Raw genomic sequence first — 13,738 nt, forward strand, 5'->3', positions numbered from 1 at the left:
CCGTGTTGATAAGAGGTGTCTCACCGTCTCCAGACAGATATTTACTACTGTTAATCCCATCTCCCTTCCCCTTCCCCCCCATAGTTTCCCACCACTGTCAGTCATTTTCTTATAGTATTACCTTGGATGTTCAAGGTCCACTATATGAGTGAGAACATGTGATACTCAGATCTTTGTTTCTGTGAGAGGTCACTCAGTATTATAGACTCTAGTTCGATCCAGGTTGCTGCGAAATTCATGATTTTGATCTTTTTTTATGGCTGTGTAGTATTTCATCGTGTATATGTACCACATTTTTTTAATCCAGTCCTCTTTTGATGGACAACATACTTGTTTCCAGATTCTTGCTATTGTGAACAATGCTGCGATAAATATAAGTGTGCAGGTATCTTTTTTGTAGAGTGATTTGAGTTCTTCAGGTATATTCCCAGTAGGGGGATTGCGGGGTCATATGGGAGGTCAATATTGAGAGCTTTTAGGAATCGCCATACTGTTTTCCACAGAGGTTGTACTAGCTTGCACTCCCACCAACAGTGTAGAAGTGCTTCCTTTTCGTCACACCCTCTCCAGCAACTGGTATTTTTGAGTTATTGATAATTGCCATTCTGATTGGAGTTAGGTGGTATCTCAGTGTGGTTTTGATTTGCATCTCCCTGATGATTAGTGAGGTTGAGCATTTCTTCATGTGTCTGTTGGCTGCTCGGATGTCTTCTTTTGAGAAGTGTCTGTTCATATCTTTTGCCCACTTTATAATGGGGTTGTTTGTTTTTCTTGGACCTTGAACATTTATCGTATACTATAAGAAAAGGATTGACAGTGGTGGGAAACTATGGGGGGGAGGAGGGAGTGGAAGGGAAGTGAGATTAATGGTAGTAAATATCTGTCTGGGGACGGGGAGACACCACTTATCAACAAGGGTGCCTGAACGAAACATATTTGTATACCTAACCCTTAACTGTACCCCACAATACCAAAATAAAAAATATTGATTAATAAAAAAATGACTTTTATTTACTTTATTTCTCATTTGTTTGTCTCATTTGCACAATCCTATAAAAATAGTAAGTAATTTTTTTCCCCCAACATGCCTTTGTTTATGTTAGATGCAGCTTAAAAATGAGACAAAAAAACTACTGTTTTGTCAATACTCTCAGAGCACTTTTGGGAAGTATGCAAAAAGCACGAGCAACTGTTGAATTAGAGACCCAAGCCAGGTGTGGGAAGACATGTCACCAGGTGTCCCTCCATGTACCCCTCTGGTTTGTCTCTTCTGAGAAGCCATCCATATTTACCCAGGAGATGGCTCTGTGTTTGCCCTGAGGGTGAATCTAGGTTTTATGAGGCTTGAAACTTAAACAATTTGTAGGAGGGGGGCTCTTTAAGAAAATGAATATGAAATTAGGGGCAAGGTACAGGAAGAAGATCTTGCAAATTGAGGGGCATTAAAGCTTAAGCTCTATTAGCTTTATGGCAGATTCATCTCCGACTCTACTTAATGTCCATGTATTACTCTAGCTCTATGACTGGCTTACCCCATTTCCAAGTAGCGTATGCTATTTCTCTTAAGAAGCACCAATGAGACATGAGACATTCTATGTGATTTTTGAGAAGGAAAAGTTTCGTTGTCTTCTGTGGGAGCTACCTATCAAGATTCTCTCTTTTCCTTTGGATGATCTGATATGAGGTCCCGAAGTGTTGCCGCCATTTTGCTATTCTGAGGGGACTGCCTAGAGCTACCGAGGTTACCCAGCGGAGGTGAGTTTGAAACCTACAGAGGCTAAAGGCAGAACAGAGCGATGAAAAGAACAAGGTCCTTGGTAGTATTACCCGATCCATGAGCAAATCTTGCTGAAAACCAAGACTTTCTCTGAATTTTTCTGTTGTAAGAACCAACAGCATTGAATTACGTTCAAGGCAATTTGACTTGTGTTTTCTGAAACTTTCATTCAACATTTGCCCAACTGATACAACACAGAATTTCAGGAAGCTGGTGTAATGTAGTAATATAAAGAACAAGAAATATTCAATTAATTTAAGGATTGCACATTTCATAGCTTCTTAGTTTTTTATAGTAATGCATATAAAATTATTTGGGGTACCACATGTTTATTGAAACAAAGTCTAGAATTATCCACTGCTTAAAATCATTACTTAGATAAGTACTCTCAGATTTTGTTTAGAAAGAACTACTTCTGTTGTCCAAGATCTTTGGTTAATAATATAATTGAAGGATTTCAATTCTTCCTTGAGCTTGTGGAGAGTAACAAATTCTCCATTAAAAAGTTCAAGTCATGGTATTGTTTATAATGACAAGAATTTCAGGTGCTTCTTTTTTTTTTCAAAGATGTGGGGTACAATTCAGGGTTAGGTATACAAATGTTCGTTATGCAGGTACCCTTATTGATGAGGTATGCGCCCTTCATGTGCTTCCTAGGTTCATCTCCAGTGCAATCATGTTGGGCTATAGTAGTTTTTCCTTCCAATTACATTATTATACTTCAAACGTCATTTTCCCATTAGGCAAATAATAAGATATATTTTCATACTTTACAATCTTGTTTATTAATGGTTTTTATACAGGATAGTCTTCGGTTTCTAGTCCATTTGTAAGAAGTTCCTATTAAGAAATTCAATGAAGCATGGGAACAACGTACGCGTAATTTATTAACATATCAAGAGGCTTTAATTTGCTAACATTTTCCTATCATGCTGGTGTGCCAGAATATAAAGAACAAATTGCTAAAGCATGGAATATAGTAGAATTGCAAGAAAAAGCTATCTATCTTCTAAAGACTCCCGGCTTCAATTGTTCACAGCATGAAGGACCCCAGCTTGCAAAAGGATAGTGTTTATTCCTGTTGCCTAATTTATTTAGGCTCTGCCTGTTTACCTCTACTATTTATTTAACACTATGTAAAATTAGAAGAGCACATATGGAAAAGCACTGCCAAAGAAAATACATGTACACAGATCTGCTCAAAAACCTTGAAGGAGGTTTACATCTTCCAGTTACTTTAGAAACAGTGATTTCCTCATTTAATTTAGCTCATTTTTTTCTACACGGTTAAACTGAGAAGCTATGATTACTAGCAAATAGTGTACCAGATGCCTTCTATATTCCATATGAATCATAACGAGTACCACATTTTCTTCAACTGGCTTAGAATTTCAGGAACATTTGTGTCCAAATTTCTTAGGGCGTTGTACATGCACTCCCAGCATGCTGCAGTCCCTACTATACCCATGTCATAAATGATGGCCGCTCATATTTCTGCTATCGGAGTTTTCATCTTTGCTCTGGACTGAACTCCCTTTAAGAGGGTTGGGACTGTACGCTCTTCCACTCAGTGAAGCTTGACAAGTTGTGCGTGTGTGATACCTATTTGTTGACTGAATGATGGAAAAAACAAATAAACAAATGGAGAAAAGAAAGAAACTCTGATCTATAATTTTCCTTTAAACACAATATCCTAGTTGATGTCAAAGAAAAAGGACCTCCTTCCCTGTTTTAAAAAAGAATAAAATGGCTATAACAGTAGCTCAGCTTATGAGCTTTTAATATAATGTGACATGCTACTTGAGAATCTAAATTTTCATTGTATATATATTTTATAGTATCTAATATATAATGGCTATTCAATTAATGCTCAATAAAACACATGCAGATAAGAGTTTGTTAAATAACTAGTTTAACAGTTTTCATCCTCACACTGATAAGTTAGTTTGGTTTGTTTTCTACTCAAAGATTACACTTCAACCTTGGCAAGTCATGTGAAAAATGCATATCATTCAAATCTTCTCATTCCAGTATGGATGTGGTAGCATCTATTTACCTTCATTATGTGAAAGACTGTTCAAAGCAGATGATCCCTTCAAGTGATTCACAATTCTATCATCATTACACACATAGCACTAGCTAAATCTGAGATGGCAGGCCGTACTTAGTACTTAGTAACTCATCAGTTCTGCAAAACAACCCTACTGTGATTGTTCCTGTTATACAGGTGAGGAAACTGAGACAAAGGGAAATGAATAATCTTGTCTAAGGCTTCACAGCTATATATACTATATACACTATATATGCAAGCATATTATAATTCAATTGCTAGCATTTTTTTTTTTTTGCCAGCTGTATAACCCTCAATAAGATATTGGTTAACTGATCTTTGTGGTCCCTTTAGTGCCTATTATACCACAACTAAAATTAGAGATAAGCTAGCAACTAACATTTTATAAAGAAGTTATATAAAACCAAAGAACTAGAGAGTAAATGACATATAAGAATATGGAAAAATCAGCAAGGAAGCTACAAAAATAAGCCCAGGAATATTCCATGTGTAATAATAACAGCTAATGTTCTTGAAGTGCTTCTATGTGCCAAGCACCGTGTTACATTCTTTAAATGAATGTGCCATTTGATCTTTACAACTGTATAAGGTCGGATAGTACTATTATTCTCATACTACACATGGGTTAAGAGAAACAAGCTTTAGGTCACATACCTGATACATAGCGCAAGAGAGAATGTCAACCTGAGTAGGTCTAGCTTACCAGAAAAGGAGAAGGAGAAGGCAAGCTGAGTTAAAAACCATCTGCGGGATTAACTTTATTTTTTTATTTTTATTTTTATTCTTTTTTTTTTGAGTTGGAGTCTCACTCTGTCACCCAGACTGGAGTGCAGTGGCCACTCCCGGCCACTGCAGCCTCAACCTACTGGGCTCTGGCAATCCTTCGCCTCAGCCTTTCAAGTAGCTGGAACTACAGGTGCGAGCTACCATGCCCAGCTAATTTTTTGATTTATTGTAGAGATGAGGTCTCGCCAAGTTGCCCAGGCGGGTCTCGAACCCGTGGGCTCAGGCAATCCACTCACCTCAGCCTCCCAAAGCACGGGGGATTAACTTTAAATTGGCTGCAATGGCGTTTCTCTAAATCGCAGGGCTTATATGAATGAGCCCCTAGACCTGCCTCCTAAAACCAAATGTAAACGCATATACCTTGTAACAGTCTGTGGATTGCTACAGCAGCCAATCAAGTTTGGTAGAAAGAGAGAGGAACTCAAAAGAGATGGACTGAGGCTTTACGATGACTAAAGTACATAAACTAGGACTGGGATCTGATAGAGGCTTAGGCCATAGACAAAGAGCAGCTTTTTGGGCTCAGTTCCCAGTTCTTCATCGACGTTTCCTCTGGACAAATGAGGTGAACTAAGCACAAATTTGCTTTTTTATTTCTTGTCACCATTATGTATCATTTTCTTGCCATATTCTGGGGCCATATCTTCTCTCTCATATCTAGACACACCTATGATACATATACAGATTTTCTTTTTGGTAATATGCTCCCCACAGTGTGTGTGTGTGTGTGTGTTTTTACAGTTGAGTTAACATGTCTAATCACCTTAGGAATAAATCACAAAAATGAGTCACCATCATATTTTGAACTCACTTCAGGTCTTTACCTTGACTTTTAAGCCTAGGATATCTGAGCAACCTCTCCCTATATTTCTGCTCTTCCTCAAATATCCATTTCATTTAGCCTGTGTGAGCATTAATTTTTCTTCTTGTAGTTTAATTCCTGTGCTAAGAACTGAATAGATTTAGACACTGACCACAAAAGGAGATAGCAGCTAGCTCACTTTTTTTTTTTTTACAAACATGAACTGGATATATACACGCTGACAAAAATGCTTTCAGACTATAGCCTTACGAAGAAAATTAACTTCTCTTATGTTTAAAAGTTACCTTTGATAGATCCCTGAAGTTTCCTGGAAGAGTCAAGTCCAATTCCTCTGATTCATAGTTTGTTAACACCCATGGAAACACAGGATATTGATTCAGATCATTATATGTTCGTCCTAGTAAAGAAAACCAGAAATGAAAATTTGTAAACACTAATTGCTTATGAAATAGTGGCTGTTCTCCTAAGGCAACTGCTGCATTTTAGGAGACAAGTAACTCTTTTTGTTTATTGAACCACGTCTTTGGATAACCAAAAGCACTCTGATTACAATGCATTTCAAGTGAATTCATTTGATAATTTTTTTAAAAGTAACTATATTACTATTTAGAATATAAGAGTGTGATGGATTGCGGGGTGGTTGTTGCAACTGATTCTCTTCTTCCCAGGCTAGACCTCCCTTGAAAGTAGCCATGGCCACGGGACTTTGGCTCTTAGTCTTCAGAATGTGAGCTGAGGCCCTTTGAGGCATGGCCTACAGAAACTTCCACATGTATGTCTCCTCGTCCCATTTCTCTTCTGCTGATGTAGCTGACACTGCAGCTTTGGAAGCAGAGCCCAAAAGAGTGATCACGGAGGAGGTCACCCCGGTGATCTGCACACTTGCAGCTTATGTGATGGTCTTTTACGACAATAAACAAATATTTAGAAATTACATTTCCAGTACCCAGAATACTATATTAAACATATCAAGGATCAATGTAGAGAATTTTCAGGTGAACAGAAGTACTCTGAAGCCAGGATGAAAAAGTATAGAGATAGATGTCTAACATATATTTTTACACTTCTTTAAATTCATGATTTTGCTGGGCTCGGTGGCTCAGCCTGTAATCCCGCGCCTTTGGGAGGCTGAGGTGAGTGGGTTGCCTGAGTCCATGGGTGCGAGACCCGCTTGGGCAGGCGAGACCTCATCTCTACAATAAAATCAAAAAATTAGCCGGGCGTGGTAGCGCGCGCCTGTAATTCCGGCTACTCGGAAGGCTGAGGTGGAAGGATCGCTGGAGCCCAGCAGGTTGAGGCTGTGGTAGCCAGGAGCGGCCACTGCACTCCAGTCTGGGCGACAGAGTGAGACTCCAACTCAAAAAAGCAAACAAACAAATAAATTCATGATCTTGAGGGGGGTATTATTTTGTATCACTTTAGTGGAGAACTGCTGGACCTTAGGTTGGGTTTCTCTGTTTATTTGTTGGTAGGATGACTTAAATATTTCAGGTAGGATACTGAGGCACAGTAGGAAAGTAGAAAGTTTAGGGGAGCACAGAACTGGCTCCCCTTCATAAACTGATACTGAAATAACATAGGATCAGATGAAATTTAAAAAATCACTATTAAAGAAACAGGGTCCAAAGAAAACCTTTGCGCACAAATTTTTTCTATAAATGTGTTGTGATCTGATGATGGGCAACTTTCTAAGCGTCCATTAAAATTCACATAGCTACTTCATGGGCATTTAGTGATACAGCTTTTAGCCAGTATTTTCCTGCCATATTTATAACAGCCATTAATAATGTCCATACCACATGTCCCATCACAGTCACATAAATATGCAGATATTATCTTATCATCAGGAGATGACATTAAATAGTATCTACTTTTGAAGTCATTGGTAAATATGACTGTGAAACGAGGGGGAAAAAATCCCACAACCTGAGTAAGAACTAAAATCCATGAACTATTATAAGGATCAAATCAAATTAATTCATTTAGTAAACATTTTATTGTTGACTATTTTATCTGTTTATCATAAGCAGCTTTGACTTTTACAACTAAGCTACACATTTTCATGTGCAAATTGATGTGAGTGTGTAACATTTATGCAGGTAACTGAAAGAAGAATGTTACTTCTAGTTTGGGATAAACTCAGTTAGGGCTTCTGTGTCGCCCCACTTAGCTCTCAGGCCTCTGATACACGGTCACTGCTTACGTGTCTACCTTTCTACTCGTCTGTAAACTCATGCATGCAGGGGCTGGGTTGTTGTTTTATTTTAATCTCTGTGTATTGGTACATACTGTCTTCCAAATAAATATTTACTGCTGGAATGTATGTGAATGTGATAACAATTTTGTGAAGTGAGCCAAATTTTAAAAGATGAACAAACATAAGCCAGAAAAGAAGAAAAATTGCAAAACATTCTTTTTAGAGGATAAGGATTATACAAAAAGTATATATGACAGAGAATGGCATCGTCAATGTGTGTGTAAAACTAGAAGAAAATGTCTGCTTCTAGATAGCTTAACCAATCAATTAACCTGCTTTGGGTTTATAAGTCTATTGTAAAAAATAATACAAGAATTTGGAGCCATTATTAAAAGCTTTTATACAATAAAATGATCTGCTAAAACAGTACCATTATGTAAAATGTAAGCTATAAAATTTAAAATGTATGATTGATTGACAGTTCATATGTATGCTAACCTAGACATTTGATTTCTCCCAGTATTTTTAAATGTGTATATATATATACACACACACACAGAGAATATAGATTGGCCAGGCAAAGCTATTTCTGGGAACCTAAATGGGTCCATGGCAGGCTTAGTGCTCTTACATTTTCTGGGGAGCTGTTCTACTTAAAAATCCATAGATTTTAACGAAAAGTAGGCCTTCTAGTGCGTGTCTTTTTATAGAATAACACTAATGCTATCTATTTACATATATAACATACCTTGCTTAAACAAGTCAATTGATAGATGAAAATTAGATACCACAGTTATTTAAAAAATTTCTGATGAAGTTTTGGAACTTATATACTATGGAAAAACTATCAAAATAAATTAAAAAGCATTTGAGTGTACTGCATAAATGTAAACAGCATAACAGTATTTGAAGACACTAGCCTTTTACTGGAAATGATGTTTTAATAAAGGAAAAGATACAATGCTGTTTTTAGAAAAAATACAAAGGAGAAAAACCATCATTTAAAAATGCATACATACATATACACAAAATGATTGATGCCAATAATCATAGCATATGGTGACTTATCTGCCCTGTATTTTTTATAATTAACTTCCAATAGTCTTTAAGAGTGTCTTCGAAAATAATTGTTAAGAAAAACCTAGTAATTTTTAAATTAGCAGAGCTTTAGAGCACTGCTTTAATTCTAATACATAAAATACCTTTTAAAATAAATGCAATGACCTTAAAACCTGTTTTTAATAAAAATTTTCACATAAAAGTCTTGCAAGATGAACAGTCAATATATATTTTTGATTTGAATTAAAATGCAAAATGTATTTCATGTCACATAAAAAAGAATGATTAAGTAGTGCTTTGGGGATTTTGCATTGATGAGTTTTAACTATGTATTAGCATTAATGCTTTAATTATTTTACTGAACACTTTTGTGAAATGAAAAAAAAATATTGTTCATGAAATTGTCCAGAAAGTGAGACATTTTCAAAGTACTACTTGTTAGGCGCTACACATCTAGTATTTATTTATTAATGGTTTTGCTTCTTCTTTAGGATGGTTGAAATTTAGCAAATGCACTTCAGCTATCATTGGTAGGGCTCTTTCCTCTTCCAGCAGTGGTAAATGCAGGATGTACATATATATTTTTTGCCAACTATGCTTACAGAGATTTATCTTAGAAGATGAATATTCAATATTGTGAGCCTATGACACTAATCTACTCAAACAATAAATGTGAAGCACAGTAAATGAGATCTCAGAAACACTGGATATGTTTATTTAAAAAAAACTTTTTAATTAAACCATCCAATTTAATGTTTTTATGTGGCACTTTAGTTTTGAAGGTAAAGTGATCTAGAGACAGCTGACAAAGAAATTATAACTGCAATTCCTTGGTGAAAATGTTAATGACAGCAAAATATTGTTTAATTAGATGATTGCAGCATCTGGATTAACACTCTTTAAGAGCGATGTTCCTGTGCTTGTCTGCTTCTTCACACTTTACAGACATTTTGTCATCTCCAGGTCATTAGGAAAGAATTTTTAATGATTTTTCTAGAAGCAAGCAGTTCAAGTTACATCTAATTAGATGACAATAATAAGCCCACCACATGCAGTAGCTAAATATATACATAATTAACCAGGGAGGGCTTGTTCATCACAGAGTAAAAAAGTGGAAAATGCTAAACAGGAGAGAAAGGCTGGGGTTGGGGAAGTTGGGCTGAATGCGTTAGCTGGTCGTATGAAAAAGCTCTCGGAATCCTTTAGAAAGAATTCTCCAGTCTCACAAGGGATCATTTATACAAAGCTATGTTAGCAATGTTTTCATAATGTAAGAATGCCAGATTGGAGCATCTTTTTCTTAGTATTATCTAATAAGGTGTAAGATGAAGCATAGATCGTATCTTCAGAACACAAGAAGCAGAAATCAGGTCAACTCTGGGAACTGAAGGTTGAAACCACATTTTCAGTAGAACTCTTAAGTATCATTAAAATTCTTTTACATAATCTTCTAAAACTTAATGTTCTTTGAAAAAAAAATTCCAAGTGTTTAAAAAATAGTTCAATTGGCAGTTATAAAATAGACTCACATGCAGTTTTAAAAATCATGGCTTCAAAGACTATTTAATAAAAAAAGAGTGTGAGTGTATATGTGAACAGATTCCCAATGATCCTCCACACACAGAAAAAGAAAACCAGAAAAATTATCAGAATGTCATCTAGAATATTTATGCCTAGACTTATGAGTGGGTTAATTTCTAAAATTACACTTTTCTATATTGCTAATTTTCTAAGTTGAATATTTATTAAATTCATAAATAGAACAAAATAAAGACTATGAACACATTTATGGGATTTTAGGTATCTTTAAAAAAATGTATTTTCTGAATATTTGACAAATGTCTTTTACTATGTAAAGTAGCTTTACAAAAATTATATATGTATAGTAAAATGTGTATTTGTTTATATGCAATTATGAGTCTATGTACATATCACAAGAGGGTCTAAAAAGTCTAGATTATGCAGTAATACTAGATACTAGGGCCATATGGTTTATAGAGTCTCATTTTTAAAAGCATCTAGAAAGGAGAAAAGTAAAATTGGTCAGATACAAGAGGTCTTAAGAAATGGAGAGAAAGAAATGGGTCATAAAATGTACTTTGTATTCCATATTAAAATAATGTTTTTGGGAGAAAAGATAAATTTGAGAGCGCAAGGCATTAACTAGTAATCTAATGCTGAACGTGGTACTGTTTTCAGCTAGGTCTTAGAAATATTAATAGAATATTTATGGAAAACACAAAATGCATTAAGTCACATTGACCTATAGTTTAAAAAACCTGAAGCCAGAAAAGATGGATTCATCTTCCTAACCAGAGTCCAATTCTGTAACTTTCTAATCCAGGAGGTTTAAAGCATCCCTCATCTGGTTGATGTAGTGAATTCATATAATAGATCACAAAATTCTGTACATATTTACAAAGCATGGATATTACATTATTTTAATTTCATGGGTATTTACTGTGCAAAACTTTTTTTCTCAAGGGGAGGTGAGCTATTGTCATAAAATATACACATAGAGTATAGACCCAATCATATGTGTCCATGTGTGTGATACAGAGAGTGCTGTACAAGAGTAATAAAACTGTCCTTAGGTATGTCTTTTGAAGAATATAGGTATAGGACAGTGATTCCCAAAATGTGGTCACTGTGAGACTTCTTGGAAATGCAGATTCTTGCGCCTCACTCCAGGCCTGCTGAACCAGAACCGCTGGCGGGCGTGGAGGTAGGGGTGGGAGGGTGGCAGGGCAACAATCTGTATTTTGGCAGGCCTGTGTCTAATGTGCGACAGTCGGAACTGTGAGTAAAGTGGACACTGGGGGTGCTGATGGCTGGTGGTGCTCAGCCAAGTCCCTCTCCAAGAACTGCTATCATTAGAAGAAGCCCCATCTGGGGTTAGGTCTTTTCCGGTGTCTGTAGATGGTGGCATGAAGGCTTGGCTCCCTCGCCCCAAGGCAAGGCAACTCAAGGCAAGACAACTCAGTTCCCATGCCTGGGTTCCCGGTGGGATCCGCTGAGGTTTTCTGATCTCTCCTTCTGCCTAGTTCTACTTTCTTCACTCCCCTACAGACGTCCATCCCAAAGCTCCAATAGATGTTCTCAAGCAAGTCTGTCTCAGTGTCTGTCTCTCTGTGGATCTAAGACCTAGCTGAACACAGCACCAGATTCTACATTAAAGACAATGATTCCAGGCCTAGATTTAGTGCTACAATATTAGTGTCTACAAAAGTCATGACAGTAAATAAATTCAAAGAATTCTTTAGACGAAATGCAAAAGAAGATGATAAAATTGTTTTAAATAATTAGTTGTTGAGGTTTCATAAGCAGTTAATGAATCGAGGCTGATGATGGGAGAGAAACTGGGGTACCATGGTTGTCCCGGAGCAACTGAAGACTCTGGAGCCAAACTATCTATGCTGGCATCCTGACTTTGTCAATTGTTAGCTCTGTGACTTGGGCAAATCATTTAACTTTTCTGTACTCATTTCCTGATCTGTGAAATAAGAACAGAACCTAACTCATGGGGCTGCTGTGAAGATTAAATGAGCGAATAAAGCACTTAGAACAATATTTGGCACCTTGTAAATCACTCAATAAACACTATTATTTACTATTTTTCCTGAATATTGATTATCAATAATTAAAGAAATGCTTCAAAATAAAAAATTAAACAAAACAGAGTTAATGAAGACTTATTTTTCTGAATCTTGTTATCATAATAAATAAAGAAATGCTTCTAAAGTATAATAAGATCTAAGTCAACCATTTCTCAGCTTTAAATAACCTAGGAAATTACAATTTGTCAAAAAGAAGACTAATATCCTTTCTAGAAATGATACATCTTAAGTTCCCTAGAAATGATATATCTTAAGTTCCAATCAAGTCACTTAAATGAGTATTTATTGAATAACTACATTCCTAAAACCGTGTTATGAAATAATGTGATTATTTAGCGGAACTCATGTTAATAAAAGAGATATTGGCACAATTTGGCATCTTTAGAGTGCCCGTTATACCAGAAACCTGGAAGAATTCTGAAAGGCATTTCACTAAGGAAGCAGACAGTTCTAACTGTTGCACAAATAGGTAGTGACTGCAATCTTTCTTGTATGTTCCAAAGTTTTTATATGCAAATCTTATCCTAATAATTCGATCTTAAATGGCTAGAGCCACGGTGCTCAACTTTTTTGGATGGGAACCACCGAGAGGGCTTGTTGAAAGGCAGGTTGCTGGGCCTCACTGCCCATAGCTGAATCAGCAGGTGTGAGGAGGCTGAGATCAAGACGCTGCTGGTCAGGGGGTCACACTTTGATCACCGCTGAACTAGAGCAAACGACAGTACATATTTTACAAAAAGAATGCATTCTGTCTGATGACACGGTACGAAGTATCACTGGTTCTTTCTTCCACTCCTGCTGTCACTGCTCTCACCTAAATCTTCACTTGCGTTTTCTCTCTCGCAATGCTCCTTCCAGTGAATTCTTACTCATAGTTCAATTCCCAATTTAAATGCTACCTAGGAGAAGCTTTTCCTGATCTCTTAGTTACACACAATGGCTTCCAGATGGGTGACCTAAGTGGTTTTGTAAATGCTCCCACTATAACACTTATCTCTCTGGTAGAATTGCTGGCATACATGTCTGTTTCCTGAATATGCTACGATCTCTTCAAAGGCAGAAGCTATAGTCTACCCGCTTCTGTGGTCTTAGTGCAACACAGACTGTGTGGCATAGAGTAAATGTGCAGTAACTACTTATGAAAGAATGAACAGAATGACTTCATATCTGGATTTCTATAATACTCTCCTCATGGCTTTCTCTAATGTTAAGCTACCTCAATTTGATTCATGCCATCATAATTATCAGTTTAATTTTCCTAAAGTTCCGTATTGTATTCCCTTCTATTCTACCATGATACTGATTTCCCAAACCCTCTTTGCGATGTGGCTCTGACCTGTAGCTCCGATACTATCTATTAGTCTCTGCTTCAGTCAAGATATGATACTCATGTCCACTGAACACACCA

At 36.6% G+C, this 13,738-nt stretch overlaps 1 protein-coding gene across 2 annotated transcripts in view; it reads right to left on the minus strand.

Annotated features, from left to right (window-relative positions):
* Window positions 1–13,738, minus strand: part of NBEA (neurobeachin) — a 234,495-nt gene that overhangs the window by 96,782 nt on the left and 123,975 nt on the right. For both annotated transcript variants that reach the window (XM_008060378.2, XM_021713545.1), the window contains one exon: window positions 5,742–5,854. In XM_008060378.2, coding sequence (XP_008058569.1) covers window positions 5,742–5,854 — 113 coding nt within the window. The remainder of the gene's footprint in view (window positions 1–5,741; window positions 5,855–13,738) is intronic.

Source organism: Carlito syrichta, unplaced genomic scaffold (genome assembly GCF_000164805.1).
Source record: "Carlito syrichta isolate Samal-C Ts95f unplaced genomic scaffold, Tarsius_syrichta-2.0.1 Scaffold304601, whole genome shotgun sequence".
NCBI lineage: Eukaryota > Metazoa > Chordata > Mammalia > Primates > Tarsiidae > Carlito > Carlito syrichta.